This window comes from Balaenoptera physalus (genome assembly GCF_965194825.1).
Source record: "Balaenoptera physalus genome assembly, chromosome: 11".
Lineage (NCBI taxonomy): Eukaryota > Metazoa > Chordata > Mammalia > Artiodactyla > Balaenopteridae > Balaenoptera > Balaenoptera physalus.
In genome coordinates this window covers 42,347,678-42,369,842 of record NC_138896.1, presented here as the reverse complement: position 1 = coordinate 42,369,842, position 22,165 = coordinate 42,347,678, and the positions used below count along the sequence as shown (strand labels likewise).

The 22,165-nt window shown below is 36.3% G+C and overlaps 1 protein-coding gene across 24 annotated transcripts in view; it reads right to left on the bottom strand.

Annotated features, from left to right (window-relative positions):
- Positions 1–22,165, bottom strand: part of MLIP (muscular LMNA interacting protein) — a 296,706-nt gene that overhangs the window by 6,164 nt on the left and 268,377 nt on the right. For 22 of the 24 annotated variants that reach the window (XM_082414301.1, XM_082414302.1, XM_082414296.1 and 19 more), the window contains one exon: positions 6,577–6,630. The exons of the other annotated variants lie outside the window; for them this stretch is intronic. In XM_082414301.1, coding sequence (XP_082270427.1) covers positions 6,577–6,630 — 54 coding nt within the window. The remainder of the gene's footprint in view (positions 1–6,576; positions 6,631–22,165) is intronic. 24 annotated transcript variants of the gene reach the window in all.

Sequence of the window (22,165 nt, the reverse complement as noted above, 5' to 3'; positions counted from 1 at the left end):
TGAAGAGAATAGAGTGGGCCCATTCCTCTTGGTAATTTCATTTTTACCCCAGAAAATGAGAGTTGCTTCCATGGACAAATAACTTATTTTTCTCTTTTCTGTGTTCTAATCTGGAGAATACAGATAAAGGAATGAGACACCTGTCCCATAAAATTAGAACTCGAGTCATCAATGGAGGTTCTGGAATTCAAAATAAATAAATAAAATGAACACAAAAACTTATATTTTTGTTTTTGTTTTGCAGTTTATATACACTGCAGGAGCAAATCAGGAGCAAATCAATCCTAGGCGGTCACCTTGCCAGCAGAATTGTTATCTTGGGAACACTTAAGTGTTTATTAAAAATCTGCAAAGAGGAGGAATAAGAAAACAGGAGAAGAATTTGCCTAGTATGTGTTCCATGGGCAGGTAGTGAATGATTAGCTCTCCAGTTGTGTTAATATTAAGTGGATATGAAAGGTCAGAACCAAATGCATTTAATCATGTTTGTGAAAATCAATTGACCCTCAGTTAAAAATAAAATAGTCCTAGGACTGAGTGTAGCAGGTGATGTGAAGAGTGGCAGGTCGGTTTATATCTCATCCCCAGTATGACTTTCACATTTAAACCTGTAGAGAGAGAAGTGGGTATAGAGACTGGTTGTGGATCCAAGTTGCTGAATTCACCAGATGTGATGAATACAATCAGAAATGATGGTTGCTAATAGAATTTAATTTTTTCTAAGTAACTATAATCAGAAAGCATTTATCTCAGGCAGAGAGTCTGCTTTAAATTAGATGGCGTTATATGTACACCTACTTGGAGATTACTGCATTGGTGTCAACAGTTGTTGGTGGGAATGTAAATTGGTGCAGCCCCTATGGCAAACAGTATGGAGGGTCCTCAAAAAACTAAAAATAGAGTTACCATGCAATCCAGCAATCCCATCCCTGGGCATATAGCTGGAAAAAACTAATTCAAAAAGATACCTGTGCCCCTATGCTCATAGCAGCACTATTCACAATAGCCAAGACATGGAAACAACCTAAATGTCCATCAACAGAGAAATGGATAAAGAAGATGTGGTATATATATATATATATATATATATATATATATATATATATATATATATATACACACACACACACACACACACACACACACACACAATGGAATACTAGTCAGCCATAAAAAAGAATGAAATAATGCCATTTACAGCAACATGGATGGAACTAGAGATTATTATACTAAGTAAAGTAAGTCAGAAAGAGACAAACACCATATGATATCACTTATATGTGGAATCTAAAATACAACACAAATGAACATCTCTATGACACAGAAACAGACTCACAGACATAGAGAACAGACTTGTGGTTGTCAAGGGGTTGGGGGAAGGGAAGAAGGTTTGGGAGTCTGGGATTAGCAGATGCAAACTATTATATATAGGATGGATGAACAACAAGGTCCTACTGTAGAGCACAGGGAACTATATTCAATATCCTGTGATAAACCATAATGGAAAAGAATATGAGAAAGAATATATATATGTATAGCTGAATCACTTTGCTGTACAGCAGAAATTAGCACAACATTTTAAATCAACTATACTTCAATAAAATTTAAAAAATAAATGCAAGCATACTCAAAAGAAAAGAAATATATGAAAGTGATCTTTCTTTGAAAATTGATCAACCAGCTGATCACAATGGTTAAGTCCATTGTTTAGGGGTCTCTCTTTCTTCTATGAGGGTTAATCAGTGGCCAAGCATTTTATAAAGTGCCAAATAAAATGCTAAATAAAACATTCTTTGGAAGTACTAGCCCCCAGACCCAACTCGCACCAAATGCTATGCCTGGCCCCAGCCTAAGTATTTTCCAAACCTGTGTAGAATGTCAAAGGAAACATAAAGCATTAGGTTTTATTAACTCAATTACAGTGAATCTCTGCATAGAACAGATCTCTCAGAAGTAATCTACCATAGATTAAAGTACAGGTTAAACTTTTATGACATTAGACAGGAAGAATTTGTGACCCAAATTTTTATTAATTCAAAGCATTCCCTGGAATACCGTTTCTTATGATCCTCCTGCTTTTACTTTCAAATTTTTGTTTCCAAGGTTGATTTGATTGACTTTTCTAGACTGCCAATGAAGGAGCTAGAATTTGAGGATCTCAATTCCTGTTGTACATGTAAATCACCGGTGGAGATTTTAAACCTGCATTTGCCCACCTCCAGAGATTCTTTTTTTTTTTTTACACTTTTATTTTTGAGCTTAACAGTTTATTTTGATTTTGACTTTTAAAAAATACCTCTATGCATTGCTTTAAAAAAAAAACAGTGCTTTTAAGAGCAACAGAGCAATAATGAGATATCTTTTTCCATTTCAATTTCTCTGATTTCTAAAGAGAATCTGAAAATTATCAAGGGACCAGTAGAGACATTTTTTGTTTTTTTTTTTTTTTTTGATTGATAGTTTTTTGTTTTATTGGAGTACAGTTGCTTTACAGTATTGTGTCAGTTTATACTGTATAGCAAAGTGAATCAGCTATACGTATACATATATCCCCTCTTTTTTGGATTTCCTTGTCATTTAGGTCACCACAGAGCACTGAGTAGAGTTCCCTGAGCTATACAGTTGGTTCTCATTAGGTATCTATTTTATACATAGTATTAATAGTGTACATATGTCAATCCCAATCTCCCAGTTCATTCCAGCACCCCCTTCCCCTTGGTATCTATATATTTGTTCTCTATGTCTGTGTCTCTATTTCTGCTTTGTAAATAAGATCATCTATACCAATTTTTTCAGATTCCACATATATGCATTAATATATGATATTTGTTTTTCTTTCTGACTTACTTCACTCTGTATGACAGTCTCTAGGTCTATCCATATCTCTACAAATGATCCAATTTCGTTCCTTTTTATGGCTGAGTAGTATTCCATTGTATATATGTACCACATCTTTATCCATTCCTCTGCTGATGGACATTTAGGTTGCTTCCATGACCTGGCTATTGTAAATAGTGCTGCAATGAACATTGGGGTGCATGTGTCTTTTTGAATTAAGGTTTTTTATATGCCCAGTAGTGGGATTGCTGAGTCATATGGTAGTTCTATTTTAAGTTTTTTGATTTCATTTTCCTAGAGTGGAACCCTGCTCTTAGGGCTTTTAAAAAGTCCCTGGAGATTCTAAGGTTTAGCCAGAGCTGAGAACCACTGACCTAGATGAGAAGTCAAATTGTTGTTTTCAGTTAGTTGTCTTTAAATGGACTTCATAAATCATAGGACTTGTAAAAATGATGATCATATTAAATCAGATAAATCTGAGGTCTCTGTTTTTAAATGAATTACTGAGCTATTTGAAAAACTAGTGTCTACAAAGAGCAGGATCAAATGCAAGAAACAGGAGTCTGGCAGTAAGAAAGGGAGACTGCTATCTTTAGGAAATGAGAGAAAACCAAGAGGGAAATTCTCAGATCTGATCAAGGTTCTTCCATGAGTGTTTATTTGCACTGGATTTGTAACTAACTTTACGCCTTAGTTCATATGGTTGTAAGACGAGAATTGCTTTATAAAAACAGGTAGTTTTCTTGTTTGGTGCTTTATAAAAACAGGTAGTTTTCTTATTTTGTGGGTAAATAAATATCAAAAAGAGGGTTTGGGAAAAATACATGGGTAAATATTACAGTCTGATCACATATCATAAGGAATTGTAAAAAGTTGTTAAATTGCTCCCAAATGTGCTAGCGTAACTAAGAAGTAAAACCCAGCATACTAGGTGGATAAAATGGTAGTTTAATTATTTATGTTTCTTTTATTTATTTTAGTTTGATATATATTTATTTATTTTTATTGAAGTATAGCTGATTTACAATGTGTGTTAGTTTCAGGTGTATAGCAAAGTGATTCAGCTATATATATATATATATATATATATATATATATTCTTTTTCAGATTCTTTTTCATTAGAGGTTATTACAAGATATTGAATATAGTTCCCTGTGCTATACAGTAGGACCTTGTTGTTTATCTATTTTACACATAGTAGTGTGTATCTGTTAATCCCAAACTCCCAATTTGTCCCCCCTCTTTCCCCTTTGGTAACCTTGTTGGTTTTCTATACCTATGAGTCTGTTTCTGTTTTGCAAATAAGTTCATTTGTGTCAAATTTTAGATTCCACATATAAGTGATATCATATGATATTTGACTTTCTCTCTATGACTTACTTCACTCAGTATGACAACCTCTAGGTCCATCCATGTTGCTGCAAATGGCATTATTTTCTTCTTTTTTATGGCTGAGTAATATTCCATTTTGTGATATGTGTGTGTGTGTGTGTGTGTGTGTGTGTGCGTATACATTTCTTTTAATACTAAGAGTAACTCACTATCTCTCACAATTGTTAAACTTCAAACTGTAGGGGTTTTTATGGTGTTTCTTTATATATTCTAAACATGAGAGTTGAAATCATTTTTTCACAATCTTATCCACTAGCTTAATGTTAAGTTTTATCTCTAGGATTGTGATAACTGGTGCCCAAAAAATGCAAATACTACATCTACCCTGTTCTTCTCAGCAATGGAGTCTTTCACATTACCTAAGATTCTCTTAATTCAGCATTTATTATCTGAACCAGATGCTTTTGTTATTTAAACAACCAACTGACTTTCTGTTATTGTGTAGAAACATTCTTATTTCTATCTGTAGTCTCTGTAAGCTTGAGCCAAAATTGTGATGTTTGAAAGAGACCATTTGATTATTTTTTAACATTCATCGAAAATGTACAAAATTTATTCAAACTTTCTCCTTTTTTTGGAACTACATATTTGTCCAATTGTTTTACTATTACACAATTTGCCACCATCACAGTGAAAGAGCTGGCACATTTGACAGAGTTAATCTCCTTAATATATAAAGGGAGTTTACAACTCAATAATAAAAATATTACTAGACCAGTAGATAAATGCTTAACATGATGCAAAAGCAAAATAGACAAGAATAACCAAAAAAGACAGAATTTTTAAATGCAAATAAAAATCAAAGATAATTTCCTCTTTTACACTTCAAATATTTTAAAGCATGATTTTAAAGGGGAAAAAGATTTAAATAGTATAGATAGAGATTTAGACAAAGATAGCTGGATAGAGGAAAGTAGATTGTTTAAGAGCATAGGTCCCAGGCAGTCATATCTGGATTCCATTCCTGACTGTACAGACACTTGTCAGCTATTTGACTTTAGGCAATAAATGGATTTCTCTTGGCCCCAGTTTCCTCATCTGTAAAATGGGAACAATAATACTTAACTTACAATGTTTTGTGAAGATTAAGTGAAATAATGCATCTAAAGTGCATAACATGGTAACATATAATAAACTCTCAATAAATTGGCAATTATAATAATTCTCAATGCTGACAGATATATAGTACACAGAAACAGGTATTATAACAAGTTTCTGGTAAGGTGAATTACTACAGCTGTTCAGCAATGCAACTTGGCTACATGTATCAAAAGTTTCCCATATGTCCATACTCATTACACCAATAATCCTTGTTTTAAAAATAATCAGAGATATGGTCAAGGATACAAATTCACCCCTATTCATAACATGCCTTTATATTTTAATGACTAAAATTATAGCAGAGAGACACATCAGTCCTGTATGATATGTTTCAAAATTTGCAGAAATAGGGATGTCACTTTATGAAATACACCCTAAATTCTGGAAAATATGCTTGGGAAAAAATTCAGATTTCATTTAGAATTTTATTTGGAATTTTATTTTCTCATTGCTCTTTTGTATTATTATTATTTTTTTCTAAACTTGGAGGCTACAAAACTGAGCAGGCCTCATTTGTGAGGGTATCTGGAATGAATGAATGAGCTCACTTTTTACCTTCTTAAGGATAAGTCCTTTAAAAAGCATTTTTTTCCCCACATTTACCACTTTGAAGGGATATAGAAGAAGAAAACATTGTTCAATTATCTTGCTCTTAACACAAAATTTAATTTTTTTTACAAAACTTTTTCTTGTCTCTTTGGCATAGCATTTATAAAAATAAAAAGGTTTTTTGCATTTATTTTTATCTGTCAGCTCAAAATGTGGAAGTGGTTAAACATTTGCATGAAATTCAGAGGTATGTTTGAGATGGCACACTCTGGCCTGTATGCTACCTGCCATATGCAAAATTCCCTGGGGGATGGGAAACTGAGCTACCATGAGGTCCTGAGACCTCTGACTCAGAAGACACATATAAGTGTTATTGGATATCCATTGACCCTCTAGAAAAAGAAGACAACAGTGGTTTCACATAAGAATCCAAAGAGAAAATCACGAAGACAGAAGAGATAGAAGTTAGTTTGTGACCAAGGTGCTACACACATGGGGACCTCTAGTACCACTTCCACATTGAGAAGCAGCAAGAATTTACTCATGTGACTATCAGAGTAGGCCAGTTCATTCTTTCTTTTTTTAAAAAAAAACTGATTTTATTAATATTTTTTTAAAACAAGATTGGCTTATTTCTACAACCTAATATCACATGGAAACAGATAACCAGATCTCCAATTGTATCTTCCATTTACCTCTTCGGAATCAAGAGTTTCGTGTTCCGGAATAGCCATCATTGGATGACTCAACTTCACAGAAAAGACGCCCAGGAAGTAAACAGGGATAGAAGTAAGGAGAGATAAATGTTTAAATTTCATTTAAGTTGACAGTTGAATGATGATGTAAGTATATTATTGCTGATCATATTCTACCAATGTAAACATTAAGATTTGATTGTTATTAAAAACAAAGGAAGATACTCTTAACATAGAAAAAAATTTTAGCAGATGGTGAATCCTTGGAGCCTAAGACCACATCTTATTTATCTCTGTGTCCCACATAAGCTCTAACAGTGTTTGGCACACAGCAGAGACAGTTATTAAATGTTTATTGAATGAATGAATTGTTAAAACACACTGGCAGTTATCAGAGAGAGGAAACAAAGTTAAATTTATGTTGCCACTCTCACAATAGCTCTCAAACCGAAAAGCTCCAAAGCAAAGGAGACAAATCATGCTTAGACCTGCAATGCAGATGCATCTGTACATAGTGAACGCTTAAGTGAAATGTAAAACATTGTGCATTATTGTGAACATTAAGAATCTCAAAACACAAGGACTTCATAAACATTGTAATCTTACCAGATGACACTATTATCATGCAGTTTACAACACAGTGACACTTTAACAGAGGGAGGTTCTTTTGTATATAGGAATTTTTATTATTGCATGGGTCTTCTGAGCACTATACATACACTTAAACCTATTCAGACAGAAGAAAAGTCATAGATATGCAAGCAAAAGAGACAGAATGAAGGACACAGACAAGGAGAAAACAATCATTTATAATAAATCTGCTTACCCCCTTTATTTTTTAACCATCTCTCCTCACTCCAACATTAGAGTAACCACAATACCTGATTTTCTTGGAGCATTCCCAGTTTCTACAATTATTCTGGGCAAATTCGGGCTGTGGAAATAATTGGCCCCCTTTTACTCTCAACCTGGTCCTGATTTGATCAATAAATCATCGGATCAGTGATCAGCCCCTGATGCTCCAGGGCGATTCAGGGGGTCCCAGCAATGCACCCTTGGCCCTAGGAGGACATCACCAGAGGCTGCTGGGGAGGCCAAGGAGGTCCCATCTCACTTTCCCTCTGTTCCAGCTGATTTTCAAGAAAGGAGCCTGCTTTTATTTACAGCTACAGCTTCATTAAATGCCAACCATTAAATTGTGTCCCAACTATGAAATTCTCAGTGTCATAACATCAGGGATCCCAGCTTCCTGAGACCATTACTTTAAGTAGAAGCATGATCTGTCCCCAAGCCAACTAGAGATCCAAATAGTTTTCCAAAAATCAGCTGAAAGCACCTACTTTCTCCTGTTCATCAGGGTCCCCTGAGATTGTAAACCTGGCTTAGGATCAGATGCTATGTACCTCTTCAAACTTCAGACCAAGACAATTGGTCCTAGAGACAGCAAAATCTTTAGCATACCTAGGCTAAATGGTATGATAATTCTATGAATCATTGAAGTTTGTACCATGACAAATCCCCATTCTCCTAGTCTCCTAAGATAGAGTAGGATAAACATCCTAAAATTTGAAAATGTTGTTGCACCAATAAAATATTCAACTGAGATTGGAAAAGCAATTGAGTAATTACATGATGTCTATTTTACATTCTATCCCATCTTTCCAATACAGGTATTCATTCATTTAAATCCATTTTATTCTAATCTTGAATTTCAAAAACTATGTATTAACTACCCTAACCAACAAAAGAGAACAGCAAATGACTGATCCTAATTAATTGGTAATCCCCAAATCATTTATATTTGGCTTTGGAATGCTTTCCTCTGTTTATGATCTTGGGTCCCAATAGGTTTGCTTTCTTATTATCCTCAAGGTGACCAAAAACATTACATAAAATGTGCTACTGTTAATGGAGTTAGTCATAGTAATTTATTGTGTAGCCACATGATAAATTCGTTATATGTATTTGTTTATTTAGTGTTGACAGCAACCTAGTGAGGTGAGCGCTAATTTTACCCTGATTCACAAATGAGGAAACAAAAGCCCCAAGAGTCAGGATAACTTCTTCGAGGTCCAGAGCTCGTTAAGTGGCAGAGTCATGATTGGAATCCAGAGTGACAGTCTCTGGAGACTGTTTTTTCAAAGCAGTAGGAAGGGGTAACATGTCACTGAGAGACGGGAGCGGGGAGACAGAGGGAGGGAGTGGTGTGTGCGCCATTTTGCAAAAGGGAAAGCCGTGCGCTAAAGGCAAGAGTGTCAGAGTCAGAAGCAGTTTGGAGTGGTTGGTGTAGCTGGTGTCTCCATTCAGGAGACACAGACAATGAAGCTCATATGTCAGACGAGGAGTCTAGGATTCATTCTCTAGGCAGTGAGAAACCACTGAATCTCCAAGCAAGAAGGGGACACGTGCGATCAGACTTTCATGTCAAATAATGTCACCCTGGCTGATGTGCAGAATATGGATGGGGGAGGGGGGTTGGAGGATATGTAAGTAATCAGAGAGACAGGATAAAGAAGAAGGTCTAAATGAAAGTGTTGCCTTAGAGAATAGAATCAATTCAAGTTTTCCTGGGTGACTCTAGGCCCCCCTACTCTCTAGGGTGAGTGAAGGAGCATCAGGCAGACACATTGATATTTTGTTGATTAGGGAAGAAAAATTACGAAATGTTCCAGAGGAATACTGTTGAAGTTGGTACGTGTGCAGAATGCAGAGGTTTTGTAAAACATGAGGTCTGGAGATGTCACATGGGGAGAACAAATATGGCGGGAACATCCTCTCACAGTCAGAATGAGAATGATGACACTAAAACGTTGAAATAAATTCCATATAGGTGGGTGGCTTGTTATCCAGAGTCAGTGGATACAGGAAGACAGAGAGAGTCCTCCAAGCCTGTTTACTTGGTGGTGAGTGTTCTAGAGGACAAATTACTATTTTGTCTCAAAAAAAAAAAAAAAAACCCTGAAAAGTTACAAATTTTATCATCAGAACATTATTCAACATAGATGGATCGATGAAATGGAAAGCTTGAGTGAAATGAGACAAAACATCCTTTCATCCTGGATGGAAACTCCAGTCCCAGATATCGTATAACATTCATCAGAAAACTCCAGTCCCAGATACTGTATAATATTCATCAGACCTTTGCTCACTCACCACTGTGGGCTAATCAACAAGCCGAATTTGAATGATATCTTCGGTTGAGTTTTATTACATTCTTTATCACAGCTGCCACCACACAAATATAAAGCCTTGTGGAGTGTTTGTTACCAGTGTGGGGCTTTCTCATAAATGTCACTGCATCTCCAGAGCTAACTTCTCTGATAAAGACAGATAAAATTACCTCCAACCAACTGGAGAGAACCCTACAACTAGAAAAAAAGAAAATATGCCGAATGTGGTGAAATCAATTAAGTCTTAATCTACCCGAGGAATGGCATTCAGAGCTGTAACTTTGTGAAACAGCTCTCCCTCCTGTGCAAAGATGAAGTAGATTTTCTTGCCTGCCAAAAATGATGAAGTGTTACAAGAAACGTTCCCATTTTTAAATCACTGAGGGTGCTACACCTGCTATTCAGAATTCACTCCTCGGGATTGCTTTATAGCTGAACCACATCCTCTTGTAAACCTCCTTTGCTCCATGTGTCTTCAGGAAGCTGTTCCCCCTACTCTGTCTCCCACTGAGGTTTGTGAACCACTCAAGCTAGAGTGTAACCTTCTTAAGAACATCTCTCAGAAATAGACGTGACAATTACTGCAGCGATACCTACATAAAGCACTGTGTTTCCTGAGTACAGTATTGTCATCGTGAGACTGTGAGCCACTGCACATCATGTACATTCGATGCTATTCACTTTTAGGTCAATTGTACCTGGCACAGGGACCACTCAGCACAGGAGACGCAGAATGTGTATTGAATAAATAAATTAATAATGAGAGAGAGAAGGAATGAAATAGAGAAAAGAGAAATCTGCATTAGTGAAGACTTAGAATTGCTTACTGCATTCCCCAAAGTCTCTTCATTGGTAAGAAATTTTGCAAACTAGAGACGTTTCAACCAGCACTATGGCACGTGTGTGTTCTGTTTAAGTCCCTCATGATTCTTCTGCTTAAAGTCAGACAGAGGAAGACAAATATCATATGATATCCCTTATATGTGGAATCTAAAAAAGTGATATAAATGAACTTATATACGAAACAGAAACAGACCCACAGACATAGAAAACAAACTTATGGTTACCAAAGAGGAAAGGGGGGAGGGTAAATTGGGAATTTGGGATTAACAGATACACACTACTCTATATAAAATAGATAAACAACAAGGACCTACTGTATAGCACAGGGGACTATATTCAATATCTTTTAATAGCCTATAATGGAAAAGAATCTGAAAAAGAATATATATATATATATATATATATATATATATACATATATATATATATATATGTGTATGTATAACTGAATCACTTTGCTGCACACCTGAAACTAACACATTGTATATTAATTATACTTTAATTTTAAAAAAAGAAAAAATAATAAATAAAAAGAGCTGAATTTAGTTGTCAATGTTTGAGTCCACAGATTCTACTTGCAGGCTTGTGTCTCTTTCTCTTGAACTGCTCAAGGGTCCTGCAACCCTAGGCCTGCAATCGTCTTGATATGCACATGACTGCCCCTGTTAGATGAAGCTAATCTCCAGGTCAACACAGTGCCCACCACTCCCAGTAAGGGAGGTCAAGGGTCAGAAGTCACCTATGATCATACATAAACGTCTGGTTTACTTCACTCACCTAGGGGATCTGCCTGGCCAAACAAAACACTTGAGTTTTTAATCCCTGATTTACAACACATCCCAGCCCATAGGAAGCACCTGGAGAGTCCCGTAAATTTCAGATTCTGACGCAGCCGGTCTGGGGAGGGTCCTGAGCGTCTGAATTTCTAATGGGTCTCAGCTGAGATCAACAATACCATAAACTGAGGAGCGAGACCACAGCCCAGATTTTTGTATGAACTGATGGAATTGATGTTTTTCAAATATTTATTTATTCACAACTGAAATTAGCTGTATTCAAAATGTCCTCATCAATTAAGTTACACTGTGCTTGTGTAATTAAATACTTTACCACAACGCTTTTTTATTGAGTACGTGCTCATGTACCAGACACTTTACTGGATGTTAGAGATATGACAGTGAGCGAACAGGCATCCTCCCTGCTCTTGGAGACCGCAGTGCAGTGGGAGAGGAAGATATTAACTATATAATCAGGAATATACAGAAACAAACACAATATAATGTGTTCTGAAGGACAAGTTCAGAGTGCTAGGAGGGTTCATCACAGACAAATCAGACCTGGTCTAGAAATAGGAAGGAATCTCTTCCCAAGAGGCTGAAATCTACAGGATAATTCTCTTCATAGAGATAAGAGGGACACAGTTCATGTGGTGTAAGTAGCTGAAAAGAAGTTACTCACCGTTGGGCTGATGGGAAAATAAGGAGAAAATTCAGAGTGAATGGACCAAATGAGTGAGAAAATCAGAAACCCAGGCTAGAGAATTACCGTGCAGGGATTTTGCCTGCATCAGCTCCACTTCAGAAGTCAAGGAGTAAGCCCTTGAAAATGCTCATTAAATGAATCAAGGCTGTTTAATATGTCTGTCTCATTGCCCAGAAAGACTGCAAGCTGCCAGAGGACAGGGTCCATAATATGCTAACACTAGCTGGTTGATTTTACTGCTCAAGATTCTATGCCTGGTTGCAGCAACATGGATAGACCTAGAGATGATCATACTAAGTGAGCCAGAGAGAGACATATATCATATTATATCACTTATATGTGGAATCTAAAAAAAATGATACAAATGAATTTATATACAAAACAGAAATGGATCCACAGACATAGAAAACAAACTTACGGTTACCAAAGCGGAAAGAGGGTGGGGGAGAGATAAATTTGGAGTTTGGGATTTACATATCCACCTACTATATATAAAATAGATAAACAACAGGGACCTACTGTATAGCACAGGGAACTATACTCAATGTCTTGTAATAACCTATAAGGGAGAAGAATCTGCAAAATAATATATATATACAAATATATATATATACACACACATATATATATAACTGAATCACTTTACTGTACACCTGAAACTAACACAACATTGTATTAAATCAATTATACTTTAATTTTAAAAAAAAGTCAGGAGATTAGACTATGTGCATTAAAAAAAAAAAAAGATTCTATTCCTGGAACAAAACATGGGCAGTGCTCTGAGTTTGTCCTTAATGAGGGCAGTTCATGATATGTGCTATGAGGACACACCTGCTTTCATGATGATCAGAAACATACCACTCCTATCCATATGTCTTAAAGATTTCATCTGCATTAGCTTGGGATGTTTTTTTAAATTACAAAACAACTTCAGTAGCTTGAATATTTATTTTTAGAATTTAAAGGTACAGCATTTATTTTGGGTGATGCCCAAAGGTTTACACATTTGTCTATGTCACTACCTTCCAATGTAAACTGGGAAAAACCACTTTGTCTCAGTTTTCTCATCTTTAAATTCTGGGTGCTAACTAGGTGATTGCCAGTTCCTTCTGTCCTTGGATGAAGCAAAAATCTCTTTATTGATGAATGATGCTGTCTCCGAAAAAAAGAGTTCTTCCTTTTTGGAATCTCCTGCACTGAACCACAGCTGAGGTAGAAGTTACACCTACAGGGAGGGTAAAAATGACCTCTCCATGGAATGTTACCTGGGATCCTTAATATCAATTCTTAGCTGTGCCACTTTCTCCGTGTGTGAAGTTTTATAAACACTATGAAGTTTCACAGCATTCCTTTGTGTATTCCCTGAGTATTCTCAAATGCTGAGGTGGAATTTGGTACATGTTAATTGTTTTAAAAACCCACAGGTAACTCCCTGTTAAGTCCTGATCATTAATATCATTACATGGATGTCTAAGGACCAGTTGAGTCTTACACCAGTAAGAAAACAGGAATTTTCTGCTCTGATCTTTGTAATAGGTCTTTTGAGATATGGCTGTAAATTCCCCAATTATACTATTTTTTATTCTTGGCCTTTTCTTTCCACCCTAGGAGGCCCAGACTCGGGACACATTTGAATTCCCTCTTCCTCCAAAGACCACCTTCAAAAGGGCAGCAGGATGGAATTTTTTCTTCTATGTGTTCATCCTGTTTTGAAGGCAAACACCACCTCCCCATGTTTACTCACATTTTTCATCTAAAGTTGCTTCTTTCTTAATTGAAAAACCACTCCCCCTGGGGGATTAACCGCCTCATTCACTTTCTTCATTGCACAGCTCCCGGGTTGGAATGGAAATGAAGCAAAATCTACCTTCTAACAACACTTTAGGACTCAAAATAAATTCCAGAACCTGAAGTTGGAATTGACAAGGAAGCATATTTGCTGTTCTCTTTCTTTCCTCTATCCTTTAAAGGCACAATTAGTTCCTTAGTACTACAGGCAAAACATCCTTTTCAGTTGTTCTCAGAATCTAGTACTAACTCTAGTACAATCATAAACCAAATGTCTCCTTCACAAAAGATGATGTTGGCAGAATTTTTCTCCCTCTGTTCTCTCTCTTCTATAGAACAGAAGGGGTATTAGCCATTTTATTCCAATGTGACATACAATCCCTGCCCTGCCTTAGCCCCACCCCAGCTATTCCTAATTTGTAACTAGTTGCAAGAAACTTACCCTAGAACCCAGGAGTGTGTCAAGAGATGTCAACTGGTGTATCATAAAAATTTGGAAGTGTTTCTGAAGATGAAGAACAGGCATGACTGTGATGGGGTCAGTCTGTGCCCCCATCACCTCCAGAGACCCTGGACCAGACCCCACTCTGTTCTCCCCTAAAACAACACCCCCAGCAGCATCTTTGAGGGAGAGGATATGTGAATCGTTGGTAGGCAAATGAGCTGAGGACAGTAAGCCTACAGGTCAAGTGGAAGGCTGCCTCCTGCATGGTGTCTGCCCGTCCTGTCTCCCTGGACTTGGACCCTGTTCCTCCATCCCCACATCTCCCTCTGCATTATTCCAAGCCACATTTCAGGAACGATGTAAGCACCTCCTAACACTCTTATCATGTCAGTTATATGCCTTTGAGCTTTCAGTACACGCATGTTCTCTGCCCCACCACTGGTCCCTGCCCCAACTATATTGTCCTGCCAGGCACTGCAACTTGGTCTTAGATGGCAGCCATTCCTGAGGGATTCCGACAGCCTTGCTTTCTGGAGCCTTGTTGTAATCTAAGATCTCCCCTCTGGAGACTGTCTTCTTTGACTCCCTGCTACGTCCCTGCTAGAACCACATCCTAACAACAAGGTATCTCTTTATCCAAATTAAAAATCATGAAATAGGTGGGGTATTTACTGGTTGCCAAAAACCCATGGAAAAACTCTATGTTTACTTACGTTATGTTAGTAGGTTTCAGCCATTCCAAAGAGTGAGTGAGATCTTTTGAAAATCAGGGTAAAAATGCTACCAAGTTTGTCTAAGATTTTTATCACCTAAAATTTGATGCACTGTTAAAATATCATATAAATATAGAAGCATAAAATATGTTCTCAGTCATACAGGGCCTGAGAATATTTGCCAAGTAAAGACCCACCTTAAAACTTTCTTGGATCAAGGACTCAAATAAGAAGATAAATAAACACAGAAGGAAGCAGCAAGAAATATAGGAAGGTAAGGTAATAAAACACCCTGAGCAAGTGTATCATTGCCATAAAAAAAAGCCACAAAAAGCTATGGAAAAGAAAGAGAGAAATTATAACCATAAAATCCCAGAAATAAAAATCTAGAATTGGACAATATCAACATGATGAAAGATAATGGAAGGGACCAAATGAACTTGTCTTCCTGGGAGAAAACATAGATATTGACAGGGGTGTATAAAAGTGAATATGAGCCCTAAGTTAAGGGCAATCATAACAACAAAATAGGATGAATAAATTCTACGCTAATAAACCCATATCTCTTGGATGGAAAACTGGAAAGAAGAGATAAGAAATTATAGTAATGGAAAATGTAAAATAATATGGCAGAATTAACGTCATGTAATAAAATAATCTCAGACACGAAGAGAAGTCTCTTGTGATAAAATAAAAAATCAAGATGGGAGAATATATGCTCAATAAGAGACACACACAAACAAGAAGTCATATAAAAATTGAAAAAAAGGAGGAAAAGATGCATCTGTCCAATATGAGCCAAAATAAAACTAAAAGTGCAGGCTTATTATCTTTAAAATGGAATTCAAGAAAAAAATTTATAAGGGACCAAAAATAATTATATACCGGTAAAAAAAAAAATCACTGAACAGGAAGATGTGACCATCATAAACATGCATTCCTAATAATATAGTCCCAAAGTTCTAATATGTCCCAATGATTGAGCTGTAATTCTTTGAGGAGTGATCTTACACATCGTTTGAATGTCTCAAGAACTAAGGAAGCGTTTCAGTGTCCAATGGGAGCTAAGTGAACTCTTTTAAACAACCTGAGGAAAGGTCCAATCCCACTGTGATATCCTTCTTGTGCAAAAGAGATTTCTATTTGATTCACAGGACATATGGACCATATGGCTTATATGAGGACAAATGGGTATCATTATTTGATGGCCGTTAATCAAGTGTCTAGTTGTACTTTGATCAGTCACACATGGGTAAACTTCAACAAATTTAGCAATCGGAAACAATTTTATGGTCATATTTTAGTAATAGAAGTAAAACAGTAGTCACATTAAGCAAAAGGAAGCAACATAGGAAAATTTTGCCCTGAAGTTTCAAAATAAGAAACTCTTTAACTATGTAAATGCCACATATCACATATGGCTTTTGTTGCATGGAGTAAGTAGAAAGGTAAAAGAAATTAAAGCAATGAGACCAACAATTAGGTTGAACTATGTGAAACTGATAAAACTGATGTTTTCCTACATCAAGAACTATTGAATAAGGCAATTTCATAGGGATCAACCTCATATAAAAGATAGTTGCTTATCTAACCTTCTTTTTATGCTATTCCTTTCCTTAAATATCTTTTAAGAAATACATATTTAAATATCTTTTAAATATATGTATGTATTTTGTATATATGTATGTGCCGAAGTGAGCACAAAATACATACATACAAAATACATATATTTTAAAGACTCACTTGCAAAGATAAATGCTTCCATCAGGGATTTCATTTATTTCAGAGCCTGCAGCTGCCTCCTTCTACAGACCATCGCCCTCAGCTGAGAAGAGCATCCCAACGCTGAGTTCCTTGACCCTGTACCCACACCGAGACCCACAGCTGATGATGACTGGTAAGGTGTATCCTTTGCCTCAAGGGTGGGTGACCTTGCAATTTATGCTCCAGAGCCCTCTCCCTGTGAATTAGGCAATGGCTAGCCTGTCTGCGATCACTCTTCCTCTTCTCCTTGCCCTTCCCAATCTTGATGTACACCCTCCCTTACAGGACGTTTTTCTGGAGAGCCATGCCCTCAGCAAATCACAAATACGGGAAACACTGTCTCAGGCTCAACTTCTAAGGAACCTGGTCTAAGACATCAGGCAGTGGGGATGGGACAGGTGGCAGCTGAGTGCTGTGAAACACCAGGGGCTCATTTTTCCTTAGTGCCTCCATCTGAACAAGGCGCAAACAATGCCTACGAAACACAAGCATGGTCTATCAATTCTAAGGGGCCAGCGTGTTATTTTACAAGAGCTTTAAAACGAATCTTTCTCCAAATATACTTTCCTTGCTAAAAATGCCATCCAGCCTGCATCCTACTGCACATCTCTTTCGAATTAGCAAATTCTTAATTTTTAAGGTGATTTTATTAAAAGCATTACAATGAAAACTTTCAGCTAGATGGCAATACGTGAGCTTAGGGACAGATACATAAAAAATGGATTGTTCTTCTTTCCTGGAAGAAATATACAAGTCAACTGCTTGTGATTATATTAAGTACATTTTTAAATGATAACTGACAATGAGATAACCCAAAACATGCCTGGTTTCAAATGCCAGCCTGTCATTAAGGCACCTATGGTGTTTAGATGTTCTTTTTGCCCTCTAGTGGAGAACCTAACAAAATATAATTAATACTTAATTTTTCAGAACTGCTTCTCTTAAAATACCTGCTCACTGGCATTCTTTTTTATTTTTTTAATGTTAAAAGTCCAATTAATTTGCATTTAGCCATTTTAAACAGAATGTTCTTCCTGAACATATACAAATTCATCCATTTAGAAAACAATTTGGCATAGGCCAACAGGGGTCAGGTTTTGGTTTCCTGAAAAATCTCAAACATTAAAAACCAATTTTGAGTTTATAGAGCTTCTTCTCCTATTCCACCCACCTCAAATGTTCTCTTCTAAAGCATCTTAATAGTTATCCAATTCCCATTAACGCCAAAAGTTGTCAGAGAAGTTTTAGAATTAAGAGCAAGGCAGTTTATCTCCATGATGATAGAAAATAAATTACCTTGGTTTATTTACACAGAAGGTTTTCTAATTATGTAGACAGAACACAAACAGACATAATTAATGAGGAGGATAAAAAGAGGTTTTGCTTCCAAAAGTCAAGATGACTTTTTTCAATAAATGTGGCTACCTCAGTACATTCTTGTCAGAGTTTTAGATAAACAGTGGCTCTCTTAGCCACTAACTTTTGGAACTGTGGCTGCCCAAGAAGGTGGTTCACAATAAACCCAGGCTCTGGCAATCACTCACACCGGCCCTTGGGTGTGTCACTTGGCATCTTTAGTCTTCAGTTTCCTCATCTGGAAACTGAAGGAAGCCGGGTGGCCCCGGTGGTTATTTAGTTCCTGTCCTGATGTCTCCGTCCTGTCCTGTCATTTAACCAGAAGGAAGCCTGTGATTCCAGAGAGGAGATGTCCAACAGGGTGGTGATACAGCTTCAGCAATAGATTTTTTTTTTTTGGGAGGGGAGGCAGTTTCTTAAGAAAAATTTGTCAAGTACCAGCTTTTAAGCCCGTTCTGTGGAATCCTGTACACATTATTTACACTTTCTGAGCCTCAGTTTCTTCATATGTAAAATAAAGGGGATAAAACCTACTTTATGATTGTTTTGAAACTGAAATAAAATACTGTCTATAAAGGAAGTGGCCTGTGGTCTACTTTTTATAAATATCAATTCCTCTTGCACAAAATCTTGGGGATGCCTCATCTCACTCCCTGATTTCTTCTCACAAGTTCGATGAGGCCAGTGAGGAAGAGCTGTCCAGCAGTCTTACTTCTTGCTAACTTTAAACCATATTTCCCGATCCCAGTGGTTTCCTCAATACTCTGGCCTGCTTTCATTTTCTCAAGCTCATCCTGTTCCTTTTCTTTCCTGACTGGAAAACTTTACCCATGCTGTTCCCTCTGCCTAGATGCCCAGCCTGGCCCCAACCTTTGCTTCCTTCTAAACCTCAGATGAGACATCATTTCCTTACTAAGTCTCTCCCAATTCATCAGATGAGATCAGGACCTCTGTTCTATGCACTCATAACTACTTGTCTTCTGCATGGCAGGTGTCACAACGATCATTTATAATGATTTTTTTTTTTTGCTTATTTGTTATTTCTGTTTTTCCCAAATAGAGAAGAGGTACCTGGCAAAGGCCCTTGCTTTCCAATGCATGACCGTCACAGACACAGCTCTTTGCAAACAAGGGGCACTCAATAAATCTTTGTTAAATGAATATAGTGTGCTTTGTCAACTGCCAGACTCCAGGGTTCCTAGACTTTGTGTTGAAATTAAAAAGTTGCAAGGTCTATGCTCTTTGTTATTGGTGGGGAATTAGGCTATTTGTTGGACAAGGATTCTGTAAACTTGAACCCAGTCACATAACTTAGTGTTCATTTTCTCCTTCTGAAGCTATGCCCAGTTATAAACTGCTTAGCTCAAAGGAGTGTTGCTTTATTCTTTATATGTTTGTAGAAGATTTTTCACATCTTTAGATCTAAATATTTACAGCTTACATTAGAAAAGCAAGTTTTTATTTTGAAGCCCCTTCAGCATTTGAACCAGTTGGTGAAAGTTAGAATTACTTTAGATTTTTCCCTTCTCCAGCTGAGTCATAATCTGCTTTAACTTCTGTTGATTGATTTTGTTAAAATATCAAAAGAAACCTCAGAAAAGAAATCTCATGTCAGAGGAGCTACTAAAAAATTTAACTCATGTTGGAAATATGCCTTTAATATTAATATTTTAATTCATTTATTGAATTTCTATAGGTTCACAGGGTCAGTTCTCCAAGTAGCTATGCAATGATTGTACCAGTTAAGATATTCTCAATAATGGTAAAAATATAAACTTCACAAATGGGTTAAATTTGAATATTAAGAAGTAGGAGATAAAAATAGGGGAAAAAGGAATGAGAAAAGTCAACATTAAAGGGTGAAATATCCAAAACGTTTAAAGAAAGGATGGTCATGACCTAGGAAGCAGGCTAAAGCCAATTTATGGAGAGACCTGTCCCTCTGACCATCCTGGATATAAAAGTTTCTTTCCTTCCTTGGCTTCCTACCTCATTCAAAGTCCGTGCACCTATGCCCTAATACTCTGTTATGTGAAAATGAAAGTCAGTAGGACCCAATTTCCCCAAAAATGTGACTGTCTATTACTATTGTTTGGGTTTTTTTTTCCCTCCTATTTCCGAAACTGCATACTTCTCATTCATAATACATTTTCTAGGTAGATTCCTCAGTATTCTAATACATGTCTCACCCTTGGCTTATTATAAGTGGAGTGATCCTTTATGTAGAAAAGACAAATAATGGATGGAATTGGGCTGAAAACACTACCATTTTGCTCACTGAACTCTCATTTTTTCATCACAGACAAGTTATATTTCCTTTTTATTCTTAATCTACAATCTCAAAAGCAGCTACTTGGAAAACAACCTAATAAAACAGATCAGTAAATATTCTGTTGACATATCATAAGGATAAAACACATTTCAAGTAAAATACTTCATCTTTCTTAGCAAAAACATAATTCTAATATAAAAGATTGTTATATTTTAAAATCTCTTTTTATGTAAAAGGCACTTTAATTTCTTAAAAAGTAAATCATAAGAAAGTGCATGTTGGTAGCTGTGGTATTTTTTCAAAGAGAAATGACTTTTAATGATTGAAGTAGTGCACTGGAAAAAAGATATGTACCTCTGATTCAATAAGTCCAAGAATACTGGATGTATAAACACTTAACGCAATTGTAAATGCTACAAGCACATAGGGACAATTTTGTCTAAGAACTCAACCTTACATTTTACAACTTACTCTAATAAAAAAAAGAAAGATCCTGTGACCTAAGTTAGTATATGTACTATTTAACAGTTGTGTTTCCTTTTACTTACTAGGGGTTTTATGAGAAAAAAAATCAATTATAATCAAAAACACTTATAAACATGTCAGTATAAACAGTTTTTCTTTGTAAAGTTATTTTTCATAATGAAGTTCATTTTTTCCTGAATCATTACAGAACTTAAAAAGCAAAAGAGGAAATTTTTGCTATCATGGAGGAAGCATAGACTTTTAAATAGAGTAAATACTTTAAGATCACTCAGGCCAGTGGAAGTTCTGAGTTTAGAAGTTCCAACTAAGTCCCATTAATTTGCATTTTTCTAAGATCTCCAGGTAATTCTGATGCAGTCAGCCCAGTTTATCTGCAAGAGTAAGAGTTTTGGAACCAAACCCAATACGCTACTATTACTGATGAGAAAAAAGAAACCCACAGAAGGTTAGGTTGTTTATTTGAGGTGTTTCTTGTTTCTTAAGGTAGGATTGTATTGCTATAAACTTCCTTCTTAGAACTGCTTTTACTGCATCCCATAGGTTTTGGGTCGTCGTGTTTTCATTGTCATTTGTTTCTAGGTATTTTTTGATTTCCTCTTTGATTTCTTCAGTGATCTCTTGGTTATTAAGTAGTGTATTGTTTAGCCTCCATGTGGTTGTATTTTTTACAGATTTTTTCCCTGTAATTGATATCTAGTCTCATAGTGTTGTGGTCAGAAAAGATACTTGATATGATTTAAATTTTCTTAAATTTACCAAGGCTTGATTTGTGACCCAAGATATGATCTATCCTGGAGAATGTTCCATGAGCCCTTGAGAAGAAAGTGTATTCTATTGTTTTTGGATGGAATGTCCTATAAATATCAATTAAGTCCATCTTGTTTAATGTGTCATTTAAAACTTGTGTTTCCCTATTTATTTTCATTTTGGATGACCTGTCCATTGGTGGGAATGTAAATTGATACAACCACTATGGAGAACAGTATGGAGGTTCCTTAAAAAACTAAAAATAGAACTACCATACGACCCAGCAATCCGACTACTGGGCATATACCCTGAGAAAACCATAATTCAAAAAGAGTCATGTACCAAAATGTTCATTGCAGCTCTATTTACAATAGCCAGGACATGCAAGCAACTTAAGTGTCCATCAACAGATGAATGGATAAAGAAGATGTGGCACATATATACAATGGAATATTACTCAGCCATAAAAAGAAACAAAATTGAGTTACTTGTAGTGAGGTGGATGGACCTAGAGTCTGTCATA